The 22,408-nt window shown below is 58.5% G+C and overlaps 2 protein-coding genes across 4 annotated transcripts in view; one reads left to right on the forward strand and one right to left on the reverse strand.

Annotated features, from left to right (window-relative positions):
• ADAMTS7 (ADAM metallopeptidase with thrombospondin type 1 motif 7) overlaps positions 1-15,233 on the forward strand; it is a 37,084-nt gene extending 21,851 nt beyond the window's left edge. Inside the window, 7 exon segments of the mRNA XM_030955399.1 lie at positions 1,410-3,278; positions 3,280-3,417; positions 4,416-4,568; positions 5,369-5,542; positions 5,910-6,056; positions 6,475-6,634; positions 13,327-15,233. Coding sequence (XP_030811259.1) covers positions 1,410-3,278; positions 3,280-3,417; positions 4,416-4,568; positions 5,369-5,542; positions 5,910-6,056; positions 6,475-6,634; positions 13,327-13,460 — 2,775 coding nt within the window. The 3' untranslated portion in view covers positions 13,461-15,233.
• A 4,435-nt stretch (positions 15,234-19,668) lies between these two features.
• Positions 19,669-22,271, reverse strand: CIAO2A (cytosolic iron-sulfur assembly component 2A). 3 transcript variants are annotated; one of them, XM_030955098.1, is made up of 5 exons: positions 22,105-22,271; positions 21,667-21,831; positions 21,102-21,151; positions 20,758-20,803; positions 19,669-20,110 (listed from the first exon to the last, which is right to left on the reverse strand). In XM_030955098.1, exons 1-5 carry the CDS (start codon positions 22,226-22,228, stop codon positions 20,013-20,015), a joined length of 483 nt encoding a protein of 160 aa, XP_030810958.1. In that variant the 5' UTR covers positions 22,229-22,271; the 3' UTR covers positions 19,669-20,012. The 3 variants fall into 3 exon arrangements, with proteins under 3 accessions (XP_030810958.1, XP_030810955.1, XP_030810957.1); XM_030955095.1 differs by lacking the exon at positions 20,758-20,803 and having other exon boundaries at positions 19,678-20,110; positions 22,105-22,252; XM_030955097.1 differs by lacking the exons at positions 20,758-20,803; positions 21,102-21,151 and having other exon boundaries at positions 19,678-20,110; positions 22,105-22,252.
• Positions 22,272-22,408: the final 137 nt, after the last annotated feature.

A 22,408-nucleotide genomic window follows, 5' to 3' on the forward strand; every position in this document is an offset into this window, starting at 1 on the left:
CCTTTAATTTAAAGGGAGAGCCCTCTTTCTTTTCCATTTCCACCATAATTAGGGGGATTGGAGGGGCTGGGAAGCTTCCCAGAGCCGTGGTCCTTCTGTCAGCAGAGCCAGCAGGGTGGGAAAGCTTTGTCTGCAGAGCCCAGGCAGGAGCAGTGTGCCCACCTGGCACTGGGGCACCTGGCCCTGCTTCACACTGGGACCCAGTGCCTCAGGAGGACCCCGAAGCTCTGCACATGCAGCTTTGTGGAGTTTCCAAAGACGCTGATGTGGTCAGAAGGCTGGTTTGTGGTTCTTCAGGGGAGCAGCTCCTTGCAGCCCTCTCACAGTGCTGGTGTGTGGTAACGGGTGATTCCAGCTCCAGAAATGCCTGGTGGTGGCCACGTGGTGTTACCAGGGAATCCTGGAATGCTCTGGGGTGGAAGGGACCTTAAAGCCCGTCTGGTTCCACCCCCTGCCATGGGCAGGGACACCTTTCCCAAGCCTGGGTTGCTCCAAGCCCCAAATGCAGCAGAAAATGCTGCTGTTCTCCTTCTCAGTTTCTTTCGTGCTGGCCCATCTCAAAGAGCCCATTATGGGGGGATGGCGTGTCCCCAGCAGAGCTCCTTCCTGACCTTTGCTTTTTCCCTACTCGGACAACACCCATGTTGTTATTCCCTGCTTCAAAGAATGCTCTTCTCGAAGAAGAGATGCAATTCATGGCCATAGGTCACAGGAAAGGCCCATTAGCTCATCTCATCTCACCCCTGCCCTTCCCAGCCTCCATCTCCCGGGAAAACCGTTTCTGGATGGGAAGCCGGTCAAGGATCACCCTGAGCAAACCCCCACAGCCCCAGCCCTGCTCTGGCACGCTCTCCAGCGGGGATTTGGGCAGGAATGCTCTGCCTGCCAGGGTGGGACTGGCACAGGAGCTGTCCGGGGTGGGTGGTGGGAGCTGCCAGAGGGACCTGGAGCCCTCACAGAGGGAGCACTGGCACCACTCCTGGCCCTGCCCCTTTGTGACCGTGTTCACAGGGGTCTGAGGATGAGGGAAGAGACGAGGATCTGACTCCATGTTTCAGAAGGCTGATTTATTATTTTATGTTATATATTACATTAAAATTATACTGAAAGAATAGAAGAAAGGATTTCATCAGAAGGCTAAGAATAGAATAAGAAAGAATGATCACAAAGGTCTGTGGCTCGGCTCTCTGTCCGAACCAGCTGGGCTGTGATTAACCATTAATTACAAACATCCAACAAGGGCTAATCAAAGATCCACCTGTTGCATTCCACAGCAGCAGATAACCATTGTTTACCTTTTGTTCCTGAGGCCTCTCAGCTTCTCAGGAGGAAAAATGTTAAAGAAAAGATTTTTCATAAAAGTTGTGTGCAACACCCCCCAGCCCTGTGCCTCTCTCTTCCCTCCGCAGTGCTCGGTGACGTGTGGGAACGGCACCCAGAGGCGCCCAGTGCACTGCAGCAACAGCTCTGGGACCCCGTGCGACCCTGCCCAGAGACCCAGCCCCCAGAGGCTTTGCTCCTTGCCACAGTGCCACCAGAAATGGGACAGCACCGACTGGTCGGGCAGCGGCTCCTCCAGCAGGGAGGTGTTTAATGAGATCCATTACATCCCCAGCAAGCACGTTCCTAAATTTAACCCCTTAATCCCAAACGTCCCGGAGTCCAACGATGTCAACGTCATCAGCGAGGAGGACTTCTCAGCCAGGAAAGGAAATGTCTTTGTGGATGACTTTTACTACGATTATAACTTCATCAACTTCCACGAGGATCTGTCCTACTACCCCTTCACGGAGAAGGAGAGCAAAGGCGAGGAGCCCAAGGCAGAGCTGGGCACGGAGGGGCCCTGGGAGGTGCCCACCGAGGCCCTGCTCACCACCGAGCTGGGAGGAGAGAGCCAGGGGCAGCCAGGCCCCGAGGAGGAGCACACTGCCGCCCCTGTGCCTGGGCGAGACGCTGGGCCCGGGCATTTAGCCAGGAATGACCTCGTGAGCGTGGGCCCCGAGGATGTGGGGTCAGCCACTGCCACACACACCACCCCTGCCTTTCTGGGTGAGGAGGAGGAGGAGGAGGAGGATGCAGTGCCTGTGCCCCCCTCTGAGCACCACCCGCCCACCCAGAGCTCCGTGAGCCCCCACTCTGCAAACCACGGCCCGGCAGGGCCCTGGCATGAGCCCCAGGGGGCTGTGCCCAGCAGGAGCAGCCTGGGGCAGGGTGTCCCTGCTCCCTGGGGTCCCCACCCCGCTGGTGGGGGCTGGGGCCGTGCCCAGGTGGATGTGTCCCTTGCGCCAGCAGCACGGGGCGGCGGCAGCGAGGGCCGTGTGGGCACGCAGGGACATGGCACTGCAGGGAGAGGCCACGGGGACTCCAGGGAAATGGCTCTGGCCACCAGCAGTGCCATTCCTGGTGCAGAGATGCCAGAGGGGATGCTGGACACGCAGGCAGGAGGGCAATCCCATGGCATGGAGAGGGCAGATGTGGCCTTGCCCACCCCACAGGCCCCGGGCTGGGAGGTGGCAGGGAGCGCTGGCAGCCCCCACCCTGCCCTGAGTCCCCCTTCTATGGGACAGGGAGGGCAGCAGCCAGAGCTGCACAGCCCCACAGCCCCCACCTCCACCCCCTCGGTGGCCACAACAGCCCCTCCAGTGTCCTTGTCCCCTGCCACGGCCCCGCCAGCCGCCCAGCTCACCTCCAGCGGCCTCAGCCAGCAGCATGGCCTGGGCCCAGCCGTGCCCACAGCCCCGGCTCACGGCCCAGCTGCCCGCTCTGCAGGCTCCCCCCAGGAATGGGGCACACAGGGGCTGTCCCTGCACCCGGATCTGGCATCGCCCCACAGCGAGCTCACCTCCCATGGGACCCCGCTCAGTGTCACTGCACCGAGGGACCCCTCACCGTGGGCACCCCCAGGGACACCAACGAGGGACCCCTCACCGTGGGCACCCCCAGGGACACCAACGAGGGACCCCTCACCGTGGGCACCCCCAGGGACATCACCAAGGGACCCCTCACCGTGGGCACCCCCAGGGACACCAACGAGGGACCCCTCACCATGGGCACCCCCAGGGACATCACCAAGGGACCCCTCACCGTGGGCACCCCCAGGGACACCAACGACCCCTCACCGTGGGCACCCCCAGGGACATCACCAAGGGACCCCTCACCGTGGGCACCCCCAGGGACACCAACGAGGGACCCCTCGCCGTGGGCACCCCCAGGGACACCAACGAGGGACCCCTCACCATGGGCACCCCCAGGGACACCTGCCTCCAGTGATGGGGGGCAGGAGTTGTCCCAGCCCAGCCCTTTGCCCCCCTGCTCTGGGAGAAGAGGCTGGAGGAGGAGGAGGAGGTTCTGCTTCCACCATCACCCCCCACAGCAGCCACTGCCAAGCCCAGCTGGGAGGTCGGGAACTGGAGTGAGGTACGTGGTGAGTCCCATTGAAAGTGTGACAGGGCCACTGTGGATGTGAGACCTGTCCCTGTCCTGGCTGCCTCTGGGACATTTCTCGTGGCGGCATGGGGTCATTAGTGCTAATTGGGACTGGGGTCATTAGTGCTAATTCAGAAACAACTGGTCAGCAAATGGCAAAGGCACCCCCAGCCCCAGGGTGCTGCCCCATTTTCCCCTCTGCTGCGGGCATGAGAATCCAGGGAGCAAAGACTGGGCAGGGAGGGGAAGGGTTAGTCCCAGCCAGAGCAGAAGCAGCTGGAATGGGCCATGGAGGAGCGTGTTCCTCCCCTTCCCTGCCTGAGCACTGCCAGATGTGGGATTGCTGAGTGGGGAAAGGTCCTCTCCCCACGTCATCCCACAGCCCCAGCTCAGCCAGCACCCTCCTTGGCCAGATGCAGTGCTGGGGTCAGGGTGTGGGCATGCACAGCAGCAGCTCCCTGTGTTACACAGCTGAGGTCTGCTTTTGGGGTACACAGCAGCATTCCCTGTGTTGCACTGCTGGGGTCAGGTTTTAGGGCAGGTGTTTGCAGTGTTCCCTGTGTTGCAGCGTTCCCTGTGTTGCAGAGCAGGTGTCAGTCAGGTTTTGGGGCAGGTTTTGGGGCAGGTTCTTGCAGCGTCCCTGTGTCACAGCGTTCCCTGTGTTGCACTGCTGGGGTCAGGTTTTGGGCAGGTGTTTGCAGCGTTCCCTGTGTCACAGCGTTCCCTTTGTTGCACTGCTGGGGTCAGGTTTTGGGGTGCACAGCAGCGTTCCCTGTGTTGCACTGCTGGGGTCAGGTTTTGGGGCAGGTTCTTGCAGCATTCCCTGTGTTGCAGAGCAGGTATCAGTCAGGTTTTGGGGTGCACAGCAGCGTTCCCTGTGTTGCAGTGCTGGGGTCAGGTTTTGGGGCAGGTTCTTGCAGCATTCCCTGTGTTGCAGAGCAGGTATCAGTCAGGTTTTGGGGTGCACAGCAGCGTTCCCTGTGTTGCAGTGCTCGGCCACGTGCGGCCTGGGCGCCGTGTGGCGCTCCGTGCGCTGCAGCAGCGGCACTGACGGTGGCTGTCCCGCGGCTGACCGGCCCGTCCCTGCCCGGAGGTGCTCCCTGAGACCCTGCTCGGCCTGGCGTGTGGGCACCTGGAGCAAGGTACGGGCCCTGCGGGGAGGGAGGGTCCCAAAACCACCGGGGCAAGGTGTGGGGTCACACCTGCTCTTGGGGAGGGCTCTTGTGGCTCACAAAGGTAAAGGTTTGTGCTTGCCACGGGGTTTAAACTACTCATCCCACAGTATTTTCATTTTTCCTGGGCTAGTAAAAAAGTCGGGAATTTGCAAGAGCTAAACAAAGTGATTTGATGAAAGGCCAGGTCGGGTGGGGCTGGACAGCCTGGTCTAGCACGTGTCATCCCATGACAGGGGCTTGGGACAAGGTGATCTTTAAGGTCCATTGCAAACCATTCTGTGGTTCTGTGATTTGTCTGGACAATGTTCTGGCCACTCTGTCCTGCCAGGGGCTGTTTGCAGTTGGGTTGGGTGAATTTGGTAGGGTTGGTGGTGGGGAGCAGCACTCCTTGCTCTGGGTGGTTGCTGTTCCTTGGAATCATCAGTTCTTTAAGGCATAAAGTTCTTGTTCCAGCTGGAAACCAGCTGGTCTCAGAGGGGTGGTAGTGACAGATGAGCTGCACAGACTGTGCTCTGGCTTGGCCTAGAGCAAGGGGGGAAAGCAGGTGGGGTGTCAACTGAGCCCAACCCAGGGCAGAGCGTGTCCCTGGGGTCACAGGGATCCCCCTGCCTGGCCCTGCTGCCCTTCCCCACTATGGCCCTGTGTCCCTCCCCAGTGTGGCTCTGTGTCCAGCCCCATGGTGGGCCTGTGTCCCTCCCCACAGTGTCTCTGTGTCCCTCCCCAGTGTGGCCCTGTGTCCCTCCCCACAGTGTCTCTGTCCTCCCCAGTGCTCCAGGAGCTGCGGCGGGGGCACCAAGGTGCGGGACGTTCACTGCATTGACACCCGGGACCAGCGGCTGCTGCGGCCCTTCCACTGCCAGGCAGGGCTGGCACAGCCCCCGGCACAGCTGCCCTGCCACAGTGCCCCGTGCCTGGACTGGTACACGTCCTCCTGGAGAGAGGTAGGGCTGGCCTGGGCACTGCTCATTCCACCCTGCCATGGCAGGGACCCCTGTGCTAGCCCAGGTGGCTCCAGGCCCTGTGTCCCACTGGGACACTGCCAAGGATGCAGGGGTACCCACAGCTGTGCTGGGAACTCCATCCCAGCTCCTTGCCACTCTCCCAGGGAACAATCCCTGCCCAACATGCCATCCATCCCTGCCCAATCTCCCATCCAGCCCTGCCCTCTGGCACTGGGAGCCATTCCCTGTGTCCTGTCCCCCCACGCCTTGTCCCCAGCCCCTCTGCAGCTCTCCCTGAGCCCCTCCAGGCCCAGCTGTGTGCAGGCAGGGGCTCAGCCCTGCCCTGCCCTGCCCGTGTGTCCCGCAGTGCTCGGAGCCGTGTGGCGGTGGGGAGCAGGCCCGGCTGGTGACGTGCCCGGAGCCGGGGCGCTGCGAGGAGAGCCTGAGGCCCAACAGCACCCGGCCCTGCAACAGCCAGCCCTGCACCACCTGGGTGGTGGGCTCCTGGGGACAGGTGAGCGGGGCTGATCCCCTCCATGGAGACCTGCAGGGAGTGGGGAGGCTCTGGGGCTGTCCCAGGCTGAGCCCAGGGGACCTGCAGGGAATGGGAAACCCAGGGTGGCTCTGGGGCTGTCCCCAGGCTCCAGTGACCTGCAGGGAATGGGGAGCCCAGGGTGGCTCTGGGGCTGTCCCCAGGCTCCAGTGACCTGCAGGGAATGGGGAGCCCAGGGTGGCTCTGGGGCTGTCCCCAGGCTCCAGTGACCTGCAGGGAATGGGGAGCCCAGCCCTGTGCCCAGGGTGGCTCTGGGGCTGTCCCCAGGCTGAGCCCAGGCCCCTGCAGGGAATGGGGAGCCTGGGATGGTTCTGGGGCTGTCCCAGGCTGCCCAGGGTGGCTCTGGAGCTGTCCCAGGCTGAGCCCCGGGTCCCCGCAGTGCTCGGCTCCCTGTGGAGGGGGCATCCAGCGGCGCCAGGTGAAGTGCATCGACACCAGGACCGGGGTGGCCGAGGAGGACAGCAGCCTGTGTGACCACGAGCCGTGGCCAGAGAGCACCCAGAAGTGCAACCCCCAGGAGTGCGACAGCTCCGAGCCAGGTGAGCAGAACCAGGCTGGAGAATGGTGTGGGAGATCTGGCGAGATGGAGGCAGCAGTTCCTACGTGGGTTGTGTAAGGCTGACTTGGCTGCTCGATGATTCAGTGGGAATGTTGTAACTGTCTGTAAATGTCCAGAGCATCCGTCCCTCCAGGGGCCAGCAGGGTTTTGCTGGCACGGATGTGAGCTGGGATGGGCTTGTTGGGGTCAGCAGTGTCACCCAGCACAGGGACACCCCAGGGACCCCGTGGGGTGAAGGGACCCACCCAGAGGCAGCAGGGCATTCAGGAAGAGGAAGGCACAGGGGAATACCCAGTGATGGAGCTCTCAGGAAGCTGTTCAGTGGTAAAGTCCCAGAATGCAAGACTTGTGAAACAAGCTGGGCCCAGCAGGAGCAAATGGAACAAAGGAGCAGTTCTCCAGCATCTTCAGGTGTGTCTGAGCAGGTGCTCCAGGGAGCCAGCCCCTCTTTGTCATTTACCTGCCCCAGCTGCAGCCACAGTGCTTGGCCACACCATGGGCACTCACTTGGCCTCTTCTCCCTCTTCCACTCACAGAAATACATCCCGAGCACCAGGCAGTTCCCTGGGAGACAGAAATCCGGGCACTGCAAGGGTTAACAGCACTTACAGAAAAGCAGTGTAATGAAGGGATTAGATGTCACTGATATCAGTGTGTCAGTCACTTACCAGCTTTATCTCTTTAATGTGTCTGTGCAAAAGAAAAGCTCTTTGGCTGCCCAGAAGGTGTTGTTGGACCTCCAGGAGGTTTGCTGGCCAAAGGGAGGGCTGAGAGGTGGGGCAGGGGGGCAGCAGTAGCTGGTGCCTGGGGTGGAGGAGTGGATCCCTGGCTGCTCCAACATCCCTGAGGTCCCCTCTGCAGCCTGGGCATCCATTCCAGCCTTCCAGCTCTTTTGGTTATCCCAACACCAATTCCAGAGCAGGCAGGAGCGCTGGCTTTGGTTAACTGGGATTTGGGCACTGGCAGTGTTGGCCATCAGGATGTTTTTAGCCATGAATCTGCTCCTTTTCTGGAGCATTTGCAGGGCCATGGGGCACTCCAGCGTTTAGGAAATGATGAGTCAGCCCTGCTCAAGACACGATGTGCGGTTCCGGCTGTTTTGGTCAGGGGAAAATTTCCGTGCCAGGCTTGGTGATGAGAGCTGTGGAGCCAAGGCTGGGCCAGAATAACCACTGAGATGTGTAGGAAGCACACAAATAAATGGTAAAATCCTGGATCAAAAATGACATAAATGCTCTGGCTGCAGCCCAGGGCAGGAAACGCCTCTTGGAAATACAAACGTTTCCAGCCAAAGCATGAAGGGGAACAAAACTTTCACATGGCAGGAAATCCCAGATGTGTAAATGCACAGGCAAAGGCTCCCAGAAAGACATAAATGTAACTCCAGCCCTTTCTTGTGCTTTAGAGGATCTTTACTGCACAAGATGGGCTCAGGCTGGAGCAATCCATGTTTTGTGAGGAGCACGAGGAGCCTCTCCCTCCTCTGGCACGAGGTGCTGCAGTGCCAGCAGAACCAGGGCTGGCTCTGTCACTGCCCATGTCCTCACTGGACACAAAAGTGCCAATAACCCCAGCAGGGTTTAAATGTTCAAACCATTATCAGCTGGATTTGGAGCAGAGATGGAACAGATGAAGCACAAACATCTCACAGCAGTCGGCTCCTCAATTAAAGGAGGTCGGGATTAATTAGAACCAGAGTTCTGAGCTGTTGCCAGGTTATAAATCAATTGGAGATTCCACCAAGGTTATTTTTGAATGTGGCTGTTGCCTTACAGCTGCAGCCAGCTGTGAGGGTGTCCTTAGATGGCTCCTGGGAGCTCCAGAGCCATGGGCACCCCAGTGCCTCCGTGTGATGCTCCAGAGGCTGGGGACATTTATCTGGGAATTGGTTATGGTGTCCTGGAAAGGAGCTGAGCCCCAGGTCAGCATGGGGGCCTGGAGAAGCCTGCAGCAGTTCATCCAGCAGATCTAGACCAGAAAAGTGGGAATTGCTGTGTACTGGAGGAGGAATCAGGAGGAATGGAGCTGGTCACTCCGCTGGTCACTGCAGGGTGGTGGCTGTGCTGGACATGGCAGATCCTGGTGGTGGTGACACCTCCCTGCCCAGGCCAGAGCAGGGCAGCCCCGGGTGCTCATCAGGGCCATGCCATGGAACGAATCAGTTCTCTCGTGCCCATTTCTCCAGATCTGATACCAGGGAGGTCTCTGAGCTCCCCAGATCTGCCCAGGCAGGTGATGGGGCCAGCTCTTGGCTCCAGCAGCAAACACAGCTGCTCCACAGGTGTCCCAGCTTGGAATTCCAAAGGGATGAGGTACAGGCTCCCCTGGCTGAAGGACAAGTGTGTATCCAGTGGTGCAGCTCCTCTGGGAGCGGGGTGGAGCCCAGCCCGTGTCCTGAGGGGCCAAGGAGTGAAGGCTCTGCTCACACAGGGTCAGTCCCTGACACCATCTCTGTCCCACTGCTCCTGTTTGCTGCCTCCTTATCCAGGGCTGGCTGCATTTCCATTAACTGGCAATTAAACGTGGTGCTCCTGCTTGCTCTGAGCGAGGAAATGAAATTGTCTGTGGCTCTGCAAGTCACAGAGTTCATCCACAAGGGATCCATGGGGGAAATAATTGCAGCAAATCCCAATTTTCTCTGCCATTTGAGCGTGTAAGTCCCTATCCGAGTGGTGAGGCCAGGAGGTGCTGCTGAGTGAGGCATGGAGAGCAATTAATTAACTGCTAATTAACAGCAGGAGCCAGTGGGAAAGGGACGCTGCAGAAAGGACTCCCTGTTTTGATAAAATGTAGGAGAAAGATGTTGCCTGCAGCAGGGCTGACACCTGTGGGGTTTGTGGGTTTCTCCCAGTTTTCCCAGCTGTGGCTGTGTCAGTGAGGATGAATCCCATGTACCCTCTGCATCCCAATCCATCCCCTCCATCCCCTCCATCCCCTCCATCCCAATCCATCCCCTCCATCCCCTCCATCCCAATCCATCCCATCCCATCCCAATCCATCCCAATCCATCCCCTCCATCCCAATCCATCCCCTCCATCCCAATCCATCCCCTCCATCCCCTCCATCCCGATCCATCCCGATCCATCCCGATCCATCCCGATCCATCCCAATCCATCCCAATCCATCCCAATCCATCCCCTCCATCCCCTCCATCCCAATCCATCCCAATCCATCCCAATCCATCCCCTCCATCCCATCCATCCCATCCCATCCATCCCATCCCCTCCATCCCAATCCATCCCCTCCATCCCCTCCATCCCATCCCATCCATCCATCCCCTCCATCCCACCATGCTGACCAGACCCACAGGGAGGCACCTCAGCCCCAGAGCAGGACCCTGGGATAATTTACTTGTTAAATTCAGCCCTGGCTCCGAGAGCATCCCGAGGGCCAGAGGTCAGCAGCCCTAATTCCCTGGATTTGCTAGCTCAGCTCCAAGCTCAACCTTTCCTTGTTTTCACAAAACGTGTTCCAGGAAGTTTGTTTTTCCCAGGAATAAAAGTAAAAGCTTAGCTCTGGCTGGCCGAAGCGTAAATGAAATTTAAAGTGACTTCCACACCGACCTAAAAAAACAGCCCAAAAAAAAGTGGGGGTTTTCAGTCTCTAATGTGCTGACTTAGCCTGGACTTTTAAAGCCCTGCTTTAAGCTATTTCTTTAGCCTAAGATTTGGCACGGACTCATGGAACGTGTTTCCAAATGAAGTGTGAGCATTATATAAAAAATTGTTACTAGAAAGAAATGGCAGTAAAAGCATTCAATGAAAATTGGGTGGGTTCTGTAGGTCCCTCTCTGAAGAGCTGACAAATTAAGTGCTTATTACAGCTTCCCTTGCCCAAGACCAAATTCCAGGGAGGAATCAGAAGCTCAGCCAAGATTTTCAGACCTGAGCCTGACCCTGCATGCATCCACCCTGAGACTGCAGCAGGATCTGGGAGAGCGATGGGAACTCAACCCCTCAACGACTCCCACTGGCTGCACGGAGTTCAGGGAGTGTTGGGAACGCTCTCAGGCCTGGGGTGGGACTGTGGGGCTGTCCTGTGCAGGGCCAGGACTCGGACTGGATGATTCCTGTGAGTCCCTTCCAAGTTGGATATTTGATCGTCCATGAGGTCACTTGGCTGTGGAGCCCGGGGTGCTGCTGGGCTCTCCTGTAGGGTCAGCAGAGCTGCAGCCAAGGGTGGTGGCTCTTCCCCCCATCCCCAAGCCCATCCCTGCTGTTTTGCACAGTGAGCCCATCCTGGGTGGCTGAGGAGGAGTTCAGAGAGCAGTGACCCCTGGCAGGGGGGTGCTGCCTGGGCATGGGGCAGGGACAGGAATTTCCTGAGGGGCCCAGGGTGCTGACCCTCCAGAGAGGGAGCAGGAAAGAGCTGAACCATCACTCCGAGCCTGGAAAGCAGCATGAGCCTTCCCAGCCCTTTCCAAGGAAGGCAGCTTGGTTGTGATCCATAAATGACTTTCTAGGAAGCTGTGAGTGCTGAATGTCCTGAGGGGCTGGGCAGGCTCTGAGCATCCCCCAGCAGTGCCCAGGACATTCCCACCCCTCTGTGGGCACCCAGGCTGATTGCCAGTGCCATGGGCACCCCTGAGGTGTTTCAGGAGCCCTGCTGAGCCACCCCTGCCCTGCAGCCAGTGGCAGTACCCGTGCTCCTGTGCTCCATGTCCCAGTGCAGCAGGGCTGGGGGCTCAGGGGGTGCCTTGTGGAGCCACAGGGATGCTCCCAGGCAATATTTGCCTGACAGCCCCGGGGAGCACAGCGCCAACAAGCACTTCCCTTTTTCCAGTGGCTCTGGTGCTCCCACAGCAGGTCTGGGACGTGCTGCACTCCTGGCCTGGGCTGGGCAGAGATTTCTCATCTGCTCTGCTGACCCAGCAGGGAAAGGCCACTGCTGGTGTCCCAGCAGGCAGGGCTGGAGGAGCCCCAGGCTGAGGTGTGTGTGAGGCTGGGATCCCTCCACCCTGCTCTCTCAGCGCTGTTGGTCCAGCAGTGCAGTGATAAATTGCTTTTGGGGGCACAGGGACACTGGCTGGGCACAGAGCTGCAGCTCGAGAGGCAGGGAATACCTCAGGTGAAACAGAAAATTAGTTTTAGAGCAGTGTAGTGACCTCCTCTCTGCTGGGCTGTGACTGAAATCCCAAACCAGGGAGAAGTCTCTGCTCTGCATCTGCTGCGCCCCTCGCTTTAGCTCCTCCCGTGGGAATGGGGGCAGCAGCCCTTCCCTCGGCACAGCCTTTGTTCCCAGAGGGGACAGGGCGAGGGCCAGTGGTCAGCCAGAGCTCCCCTGGCTCGGTCACAGCCTTGTCCCTGCAGAGAAGCGTCCTGAGAAAGAGAAAATCCCATTGCCCTGCCCCATTTCTGTCCCTGCTCTGCGTGGTCCCATGGCCCAGAGAGAAGCCATGGGGGGGTTGGCCCCAGAGTGCATCAGCTCTGCCCTTTTCCAGAGAAAAGCTGTCATCTATTTTAGTTCCTTGTACAGGAGGTAAAATTGGAATCACAGAATCTTAGATTTTGAGCTTAGGCTCAGTTTTGAGTTGATGTAATTTAAGTGAGTCTGACACCGCTGGGTGAGAAGCTGCAGGCTCAGCGAGTCGTGCCTTGCTCTGAGATACAGAAGGAGGAAATCAGAAATTCCAACAAAGCAGCTCTGTATGCATATAAACCATGTGTACTTGGGGATGGGTCTGTGCTGCTGGACAGAGCCCAGGTGGGGCCCAAAACAAAGCCCGTCCTCAGAGCAGCACCAGAGTTGTTTTGAGGGCTGCAGGACACCTGCAGGAAGCGAACCAGATGATGCAGGTTCTCAAAATAACCAAAACAATTCAAAGAAAAAGGGATCCTGGCCTTTCCTCCGCTCTGCTGCCACTGAGGGGGCTGGCAGGAGGTGACACTGTGGGGGGGTTGTCCCCTGCACCTCAGCTCTGTGCCCTGGGCAGGTGCTTTGGAGCTGCTGGCAGCAGCACAGGTGTGTTTCCTGCTGGGTATGGGCAGTGCCCAGGTGCTTTGGCATCAGCACAGGTGTGTTTCCTGCTGGGGATGGGCAGTGCCCAGGTGCCCAGGTGCTTTGGCATCAGCACAGGTGTGCTTCCTGCTGGGGATGGGCAGTGCCCAGGTGCCCAGGTGCTTTGGCAGCAGCACAGGTGTGCTTCCTGCTGGGGATGGGCAGTGCCCAGGTGCTTTGGCAGCAGCACAGGTGTGCTTCCTGCTGGGGATGGGCAGTGCCCAGGTGCCCAGGTGCTTTGGCATCAGCACAGGTGTGCTTCCTGCTGGGGATGGGCAGTGCCCAGGTGCCCAGGTGCTTTGGCAGCAGCACAGGTGTGCTTCCTGCTGGGGATGGCAGTGCCCAGGTGCCCAGGTGCTTTGGCAGCAGCACAGGTGTGCTTCCTGCTGGGGATGGGCAGTGCCCAGGTGCTTTGGCAGCAGCACAGGTGTGCTTCCTGCTGGGGATGGCAGTGCCCAGGTGCTCTGGAGCTGCTGGGGATGGCAGTGCCCAGGTGCCCAGGTGCAGGAGGGCTCTGCCCTGTCCGTGTCTCCCCAGCCGCTGCAGCCTCCACAGAACCCCGGGTCGCTTTGGGCTGGAAGGGACCTTGACGGTGATCTCATTTCCCCACCAGACACGTGGTGACGGTGGTGACAGCGGCACTGACCCCCTCCCGTGCTCCTTTCTCCCCTCCAGACGTGTCCTGCGAGCGCGACCGCCTGAGCTTCGCCTTCTGCCAGACGCTGCGGCTGCTGGGCCGGTGCCCGCTGCCCACGGTGCGTGCCCAGTGCTGCCGGAGCTGCGGCCAGCAGCGCCTGTCCCGCAGGTGACAGCGCCGTGCCCCGGCTGCCGGCACCGCCGCGTGCCCGCCATGCCCGGCTCTCCGACTCGTGCTACTCTCAAACGGTGCTCAGACCATCCCTGGGGCTGCTGCAGGTGCTGCTGGGGCTGGGCAGGCCCCGCTGCTCCCCAGCCACGTCCCAGGGACGCTGCCGCGGGCACCCTGCCCCGGCACGCCAGCGGGGAGGCAGGGGCAAGGGGAACTCAAAGCAGCAATCATCGGGGGAAGACCTCTCAGAAATGCTCATGGTGCTATCATTTGACATTTGCAGCCTCTCAAAGGTGTTGGCTGGCCAGCACGAACCTTGATTTTTATTATTATTATTTTTATATCTCTGGGGTGAGCATCCAGCATTGCACCGGCTCTGCCGACCCTTTGGGGTAGGGATTTTTTATTTTAACTTTAAGGGACTTGAAGCTGCCAAGCCACTCCTGTAATTTTCATTAAAATGTTTACGCACTGAAGCTAAACAGATTTAATTTAAGAAGTGGAGGCAGGGCAGAGGAGTAAAGTTTCAGCTTCAGCTGGGGCTGGGCTCTGTCTCCCCATTGCTGGCTTCCTCTGCCAAAGCCATTGCTGTGTCCCTCTGGAGCAGAGGGCACCACCAGGGACACCGAGGTTTGGAGCCCACCAGGGCATTCCCTTGAATGCTTTGGGCAGGAGAGGGAAGCTGCCCTGGCAGTGAGTGGCACATCCCCTCCCTCGTGGGCAGCCAGGTGCTCAGTCCCTGGATTTCTCTATGTGTAGCAGTGTAATGCTTGGTTAAGGTGTTTTTCTGTGGCCTTACAGGCTGAACCCTTTTTTTCCTGCTTATCTAGATTCTCCTCTGTTAAGGTTAGCTGATTTTTAACTAGAATATCCATGTTACTCTGCGGCACAGCCCCTACTGCCTGCTCCCAGAGCCATGTGGGAACAAATCCCTCCCTGTCTCAGGAGGGATTCCTGCCAGGTTGGTCTCTGGAGGAGGGCAGGAGTGTTTAGGTAGGAATTCCTTTCCCTATTACTCTTCAGGCTGTGGAGGGTGCCCCAGACCTGGGGGACCTTGAAGGGCAATCCTCCCTGCATGGGCAGAGTCAGGCTGGAGCCCATCCCGGGCTGCAGAGCTCCAGGTGCAGCTCCCTGGGCTCAGCCCGAATTCCTGTGTGTGATTTGCATGTAAAACACAAGCCATGACCTCACCGTTTGTGCTTTATTCCATTCCAAGGTGGTGTAAAGTTTTTATGGTCCAAGAACCTGTGTCCAGTCCTGGTTTCCTTGTCCCCAGCACCATCTGTCCCACACCCTGTCACCCTCCCAGGATTGCAAAGGGATGATCCTTGTGCTGGGGTCTCATGGCCACAGCTCACAAACTGTTAAATTAAACAGTTACTGAAGGAAGCAGGTGGGTTTCACATTTTCTCCTCTCCGTGGGGAATTCCGAAGGTTTTCAGCTAATTGGAAATGGTTCAGGCACTGGCAGCAGGAAGGAAAGATCAGCTTGCATCTGAAAATCATTCACAGCTGCCCTTTGCAACTGGGATTTGTTGATTAAAACATGAGCCGGGCTGATGGGGTAAATCAGTTCTGCAAATCAATTTATTTGTGGCACAGGACCTGGTGAGCCCCTCCTGCCGTGCCTCTCCACGTGCAGGGTCCCAGCTGTGGCTGAGGCCACAGGATAATCCCTCCTGTGGGACACCAGGCCGTTTTTAGCCACATAACAAGCACAGAAACCGCATTGTCAGTGACAATAAAACACATCTGGCTTAAATATCTGCAATATTTTCTTTCAGTGAGACACCTCCAGTGAGTGTCTCTGCAAGGAGGCTCTTCACAAGGGCTGGCGTGACAGGACAAGGGGGATGGCTTCCCACTGACAGAGGGCAGGCTCGGATGGGATGTAGAAATGCCTTTTTTCTTCTTCTAAAGGCACTTTTATTGTCTCAACACAAGCAGGATGTTATTCAGACAGAGCTGCTGCGGTGGGGCGAAAGGAGGAAAGGGCTCGTGGATCAAAAGATGTTTGAAATAGGACTGTGGAATGGTTTGGGTGAGAGAGGACCTGAAAGCCCATCCAGTCCTACCCTGTGGCAGGGGGAGGAACTGGATGGGCTTTCAGGTCCCTTCCCACCCAAAGCACTCCGTGCTTCCATGATCTCCTGGAGACTCCCTGAGAGCCTTCTGGCTTCAGACCAGAAGTCAGACCTTGGTGCCTGCCTTGGTCACCTCCGGACATTTCCACGCTGGAGACAGGAAGGAAGAGGAGCTCGTTGGTTGGGAAGCAGCAGCAGCAGCAGCAGCTGTGGACGAGCTTGTTTGTGTCTCAGGCCCTCGGGAACGCTCCAAGCGCTTCCGCAGCCCCGGGAGCCGCCGGCTCTCCTGGCAGAGCACCTGTGGTCACAGCTCTCACACCTCACCTTGCAAGCGCCTCTGTCCAGCCCGGGTCACCTCAGCTGGAGGGTTTCAGCTCCCAAGGAGCCAGCCGGGTCACCAGCCCTTCACCATGGACTGGGAGGGGCACGGTCCTAGCCTGGGCAGGCAGGAGGCAGCGAAGCCAGAGGGACCAGGAGCAGCTCGGCTCCCACCTGTCCTTTCCAGATAACAGTAACAAATGGGTTTATTTCCTCTTGTTCTTAAAGCCTCCTTGTGCCGCACAGAAAGGCTTCACAGGCACAGCACAGAGGGCCAGCAAAGCCAGGACAGCAAGGGAAGGATTTGAAAAATGTCACTGGTTGATCTTTTTGTTTGGATTTTAATTGGCAGCTGATCCCTGTCAGCTGCTCCGGGAGGGAACAGCCCTCACCCACCTCGAGGTGCTGCACCCTGGCCACTGCCCCAGCAGCTCATCCCGGGCTGCCCCTTGCACAGGGACATTCCCGGTGGGAAGGAAAGCACAGAAAAGGGCAGGAGGGAAAGGAGCTGCCCCCTCCCCAGCTGGTACCAGGGCACGCAGTGTTTGCTCACCCGGAGCAATCACTTGGTTGGGAAATTCAGTAAAGCTGTTCCACGTGTGGGAGGGCAGGGCTTCACCAACCCACAGCGCCCGGCCCCTGCCCCGCTCCGAGGGGAGGCTCAGCCGGGTGTAAACATTTAGAAATACCCACGCGGTAAAAATGGCTCTGTCTACACGCGACTGCTCCGCTGCCGTCTGCGGTAAGTTACACCCCGAGTAAAGTGTGGGCAAACCCGAGCCCTCTGCGTGGCCCTGGGGCAGGGGAGCAGTCCCCGGCCCTCTCCTTCCTCCAGCCGGGAGCTCCGGGATGCAAAAGGGATTTCAGCCCTGGAAAGGCAGCTGGAATGCAGAGGCTGCTGGAAATGGCTCGGCGTGCCGGGGCTCTGGCAAAGGGGCAGCAGGGCGGCGCTGGCTCTGCCTGGGGGCAGCAGAGGCGCGGAATGTCTCTGCTGGGCTGGGGTTTGAGCCGAGGCAGGAGCTCAGCTCCCTCCTGCTCGGACAGGGCGAGCCGCTGGGAAGGAAGCAGAGTCCCCCCAGCCCCGAGTTTTGGGGTTTGCCGAGCTCTCTGCTCCTCCCGTCCCTCCCGGGCTGCTCTGAGCCCCTGCAGAGGGGTGACCGCAGGAGCGCAGCCTGCTGCCGGGGTGCCTGCACAGAGCCGGCCCCTCCAGCTCAGAGATTGTCCACAGCTCAGTGATCCACTCGGGAAACAGCACCACGAGGGCACAGCCTGCTCAGCTCAGCTCACCCCTGGCTGCTCCTCCAGCAACCCCGGGGGCTCTGCAGCCGCAGGGTGCTGCTGGTGGCGGGCACGGGGCGGCCGGGGGTCCCCGGGATGGCCCCGGGGCCGGGCTGGGGCACAGGGCTGGGGCACAGGGCTGGGGCACAGGGCTGGGTAACAGGGCTGGCCCCGGAGGCGGGATGGATCCTCGGGCCGGCCCCGGGGCCGGGCGGGTCTCTGGGATGGGTGCCCGGGCTGGGGCACAGGGCTGGCCCCGGAGCCGGGCTGGGTCACAGGGCTGGGGCACAGGGCTGGGTCCCCGGGATGGCCCCGGAGCCGGGCTGGGTCACAGGGCTGGGTCACAGGGCTGGGTCACAGGGCTGGCCCCGGAGCCGGGCTGGGGCACAGGGCTGGGTCACAGGGCTGGGTCACAGGGCTGGGTCACAGGGCTGGGTCACAGGGCTGGCCCCGGAGCCGGGCTGGGGCACAGGGCTGGGTCACAGGGCTGGGTCACAGGGCTGGGTCACAGGGCTGGGGCACAGGGCTGGGGCACAGGGCTGGGGCACAGGGCTGGGTCCCCGGCATGGCCCCGGAGGCGGGATGGATCCCCGGGCCGGCCCCGGGGCCGGGCGGGTCCCCGGCAGGCTCCTCCCGGTACAGCCGTGCCGTGGGCCGCTGGTGCCCTCTGCAGTTGTCCCTCCGCGCTGTAAATGCACAGGATTCCTAATGCCAAGGAACGATTTTAGGACTTTTTGCTCCCGGTGAGGGCGGTGGCCCGTGTGCGTGTTCCCGGGTTTGGAGGAACATCCCGAGTTCCTCCAGCACCCCAAATCCTGCCCGATGGGACCGCCCTGGAGCTGTCCCCGTCCCCTCCTCGGTGTCTCCTGCTCCCTGGCTGTTCCTCGGTGTCCCCGAGGGCCCATGGCAGTAAACGCCCAGCCCGGCCCGCGGGGCAGCAGCGGCGGGGAGGGACAGGGATGCCGAGCCCAGTTAGACTGGAAACGCTGGGAAGTGCAGCAGCTCCCGGGAGTCACCTCCCAGCGCCCCAGCAATGCTCCACTGCCCGAGGAACTGGGAACATTCCTGCTTCCACAGGCCTGGGGTGGGGATCGGGCCCGTTTCCCCAAAGTTTTGCTCGGGAGAAGAACTTTTAACCTTTGGTCCCCAGCACAAAGCCCTCAGGGCTGAGGACCCCCGGGCACTGCAGGAACCAGGAGAGTCACCTTATTGTCACCAGAGCATCCCATTCGCTGTCCTCCGAGCTTTTGTCAGAGCTGGGGGTGCAGTTTGGGTGGTGGCACCGAGCTGTGCAGGGCACAGAGCCCCCAGGAGCCCACCCAGGACAGGGGCTGCTATCTCCTGGCCCCAGGACCCACAGCACCTCCGTGCTGGCAGAGATATCTGCATTCTGAAAAGAAAATATCAACCCCCCCTGCTGGAGGGCAAAAAAAAAAGCAAATTCCAGAAAAGAAGCCAGCAGACAGTGGCAGCTCAGGCTCCTGGAGCATTTGGTCCATCCCTTCAGGAATGACCTGCCTGGGCCCCTTCCCAGCCATGGGGTGGGACACAGGACACGTCCCCTGTGCTGGCACACGAGGCACATCTGTCCATGGGGCTACAATGGAGTTTGAAATTTAACTGAAATTCAATTGAAGCTGAGTAACTGGAGTTGAGATGCGTTTTTCCACACCTGCACGAACCTGTTGAAAAAAGGAGATTGTTCTCCTGCCCCTTTAATTAATTTTTTCAGCTGATTTGGCAGTTGATGGGAGGGGCCTTGCAAGTGCCATGGAGCGGTTCCGTGGTTTGCCAAAGGGAACATTCCCTGTTTATAATGCTGAGTCCATTCCATGCTTCCATGCCCTCAGAGAAGCTTTATGGGGTTTATGGGGTTTATTAAAAAGGCCACAAATCCCTGAAATCCCCACAGATGTTTGCTCTGCGCCCCAAGGATCTCTCACTGTGGAACAGCCACAAACCAGGGAGCAGCAGCTCCCTGAATCCCTCAGGAGCCACAGCAGCAGATCCTGGACACCTGCCCTGGGAGGAGAAGCAGGAGGGAACCTCCTGATCCCCAGGGAAAGGTAAATCCATAAATCCATGCTGAGATCCAGAGCTGCTGGCAGGAGCCCTGGGGAATGGCCCCAGTGGGAAAGGTGGGCAGCTGGAAAAGTTGGGGTGCTCCAGGTGAGGGCAGGGAGGGAGCAGTGACAGGAGCAGGACAGTGGCAGCCAGCAGGAGGGGCTGGGGGGTGCTGCCACCTCCCACACTGCAGGGAAGTCAGGAGGAAAAGCAGGATCGAGTTCTCATCCACAGGGAAACTTCACCCTCAGGGTGGTTGTAAAGCAAAGCTTCCAGAATCAGAAGTGTGTGACATTAACAGGGAAAAGAGCACGAGGATTTAGCTCCAAATTCTTTTTCTGAATTAATTTCAGCTTTAATGTTTATCAACACTGAAGAAGCTGAATGAAATTAATTTCTGTAACAGAAATCTAAACTTGATCCTTAAGAAAAAACCAAAACAAATTCAGGACCCAGAAAGCAACATTTCAGTACAAGAATCTGTTTTATTTTTACAGTGCAGTGATTGAAACAATGTAGAAATTCAACTTGCAAAACTGAATTTGTATCACAACGTCTCTCAGAAGGCAATGCAGATGTGTTGCTTTGAATCACAAAATATTCCTCTGGACACCAAAAATTACAAACTTCCAGCACTATACACTGGGCTTCCTTTAGAGACTGATTCCTCATAATTTAAATCTATCTTATAAACAATTTCTCTTTAAAAAAAACCACATGGAAGATAAAAACAACTCAAGTATAAAGCCCAAGGCCTTGATGATTTGATTTGCTCGGCTTGCAGCAGGGCTGTGCCCGGGGCTGGCCCCCTAGTCGGGCTCAGTGACGCACTGCTCCACGATCTCGCGCAGGTTCGGGTTCTCCATGGCTGCTGCCACCCTCTCCTTGTCATTGATCTGCTTGTTGACTGCAAAACACCAGCACAGGGATCAGGGAGCTCAGCAGGAAAGGGCATTTCGAGGGGCATTGCTGGGAAATGGGCAATGAGGCAGATGCAGGCGCAGTCACCACAAAGCAACCATGGGAAATCATAATTCCTGTCACTTTTCCAGCTCAGGAAAAGGGTGTGAGGTGTTCCAGTGGCGTGTCCCAAAACCACGAGTGAAATTCAGGGTAAGTGAGTGGCCCAGGTTCAGTTTGCAGCTCTTTAAGCACAATATCCCATTTCTGGCAGGCACTGAACGCTCTGGGCACTGCTGGGACAGGGCCTGGCTCTGGCTGGGCAGAACACCCAGGTCCTGCCAGCTTTCCTGCAAACCTGCCTGGGACACCTCCAGATTTGGTGTGGGGAGCTCAGGACAGTGGGGCCAACAGCTGAGGCAGCTCCTCACGTCAGTTACTCAACTTTTGTTACAAACAGCTGCCAGAACTGGGGGGTTTTGCTATAAAACCAAAGCAGCAGCCAGCAGGTGGTCACAGAGCCACCACAGCCCTGGGGACACCTTGATGCCACTGGGTTTGCAGGCCCTGACAGGGGATTAGTTTCTGGGGAGGCAGGGGAGCACAGGACAGGGCACAAGAGGCTGAAGCAGCAGCATGCACAGCTCTACTCACTGTCCTCCTCCGTGGAATGTGTGCCCTCAGAAATGTAGATTTCCAGCTGGAGGAGAGATCAGCAGTGTTAGGGGCAGCACAGCAGTGGAACATTTTCCTCCTGGTGGGAAAACCCCATCCCCACACACACAGGGCTGTCACCCCTGCTGCCAGGAGCTCCCTGTGCAGTGCCCAGCTGGGAGCGTGGAGCAGAACCACCACCCAAAAATCAGCTGCAGCAATCCTCAGGTAATGAATGTGTTCTTTACATTATTGGGGTCAAGTCTCTAAAGGTCTGTGTTTAATTTAGGGAGGCTGCCATTCATTCGTGGAATTTAACACAGGCTTCAAACCAGGCACTTTACCTTGTGTCTAAAAGGCAAACATCTCTGAAGTTTTATTCTTAAACAAAGGCCTGTTAAAAGAGAACACAAAAGAGATTTTCCTGTAAAAGTGAAGGTCTGAGGAGCATTTTCAGAGAATCCATGTTTAACAACCAGTGTAACTGACAGTGTCCTTTTGTACTCTGAGCAGCACAAGCCCCAGAGGGAAAGGGGAAAAGCAGAAAGTTGTCATTTTTTTTTCTTTTTAAAAGTTTCAGAGTTGACAAACTCAATGAATAACATTACTGAAGTAACTTGGAGAACACAAAGAAGGAATTCTGCACCACTTCCCATGAGAGTTTTGAGAGGTTCTCTTTGAAGAGATTCCCTCACATGACACAAACAGATGGGAGTCCCCATTTCTCTGGATTTGGGGGTTTTTTTGCTCAGTTTGGTTTGGTTGTGCTGGTGGCTGGGTTCTCAATCTGCAATTCCTCATCAAACCAACACAGCCAGGCAAGACTGAATCTGCAGTGGGACTGATGGCATGCAGACAGCCTCAAAGGACCCCGAGCTGTTTGTTTGTGATCGAAGTAAGGGATCTCACCGATGAGAGTGGCCAAGGAGCAATGAGGTACTGTTGGTGTAAACCTGATGATGACCAGATATTCATCCTCCCCTATCTCCTGCACTTCCACGCAGTTTTCCGTCACCACTTCCAGTTCTTCCAAAGTGTTTGGCTTCTCCGGGTCCCGGATAGTCCGGATTATATCTGAGACAAGGGGCACAATAAGGAATCTTCCCTGGGAGTCACAAAAGGGATTTTCACGAGCACCCCTTCCAGCCCTGCTGATGTTGCACTCTTTGGAAGCCACAAGCGATCCCAACGAGCCGAGCAGGCCCTTTCTCCCTGCCCCAGCCCCTCGGGGCCCCCTCAGCGCTCTGAGCCCCTCAGGACCCCGCGCGTTCCCCCTCAGCCGCCCAAGGGCAAACCGGCACCGCGCCCGGGGCTCCCCCCGCGGCCCCCGCGCCCCCCGGCAGTCACCGTAGACCTCGATGGCCCTGTCGTGCTCCATGGCGCGGCTCGGGGGCGCATGGCGGGCGCTACTGCCGGGGCTCCGCCACACCCGGCCCAGCGCCTGCCACAGCAGCGCCAGCGCCAGCGCCATGGCCGCGCTCCGCCATCGGCCCGCGGGCCGCCGCGCTTCCGCCTGGGCCGGGCGGCGCCGGCCAATGGCAGCCGAGGGCGGGGCCCAGGAGGGCCAATGGGCGGGGAGATACCGGGAACAACGCCCATGTGGGGCGTGGCCTCGCGTCCGGGGCGGGGACACGGAGGGACCCCGGGACAC

This window comes from Camarhynchus parvulus, chromosome 10 (genome assembly GCF_901933205.1).
Source record: "Camarhynchus parvulus chromosome 10, STF_HiC, whole genome shotgun sequence".
In the NCBI taxonomy this organism is placed as follows: domain Eukaryota; kingdom Metazoa; phylum Chordata; class Aves; order Passeriformes; family Thraupidae; genus Camarhynchus; species Camarhynchus parvulus.

Bases quoted from the DNA above. Each gene is read 5' to 3' on its own strand.
- CIAO2A (XM_030955095.1), bottom strand. From the start codon at position 22,228: ATGGCGCTGGCGCTGGCGCTGCTGTGGCAGGCGCTGGGCCGGGTGTGG. The intron at 21,832-22,104 runs GTGACTGCCGGG...CCCTTGTCTCAG, and splicing joins CAGGGCCATCGAGGTCTACG to ATATAATCCGGACTATCCGG. The intron at 20,111-21,101 runs GTAAAGTGCCTG...GGTGTTTTGCAG, and splicing joins GTTTGCCTTTTAGACACAAG to TCAACAAGCAGATCAATGAC.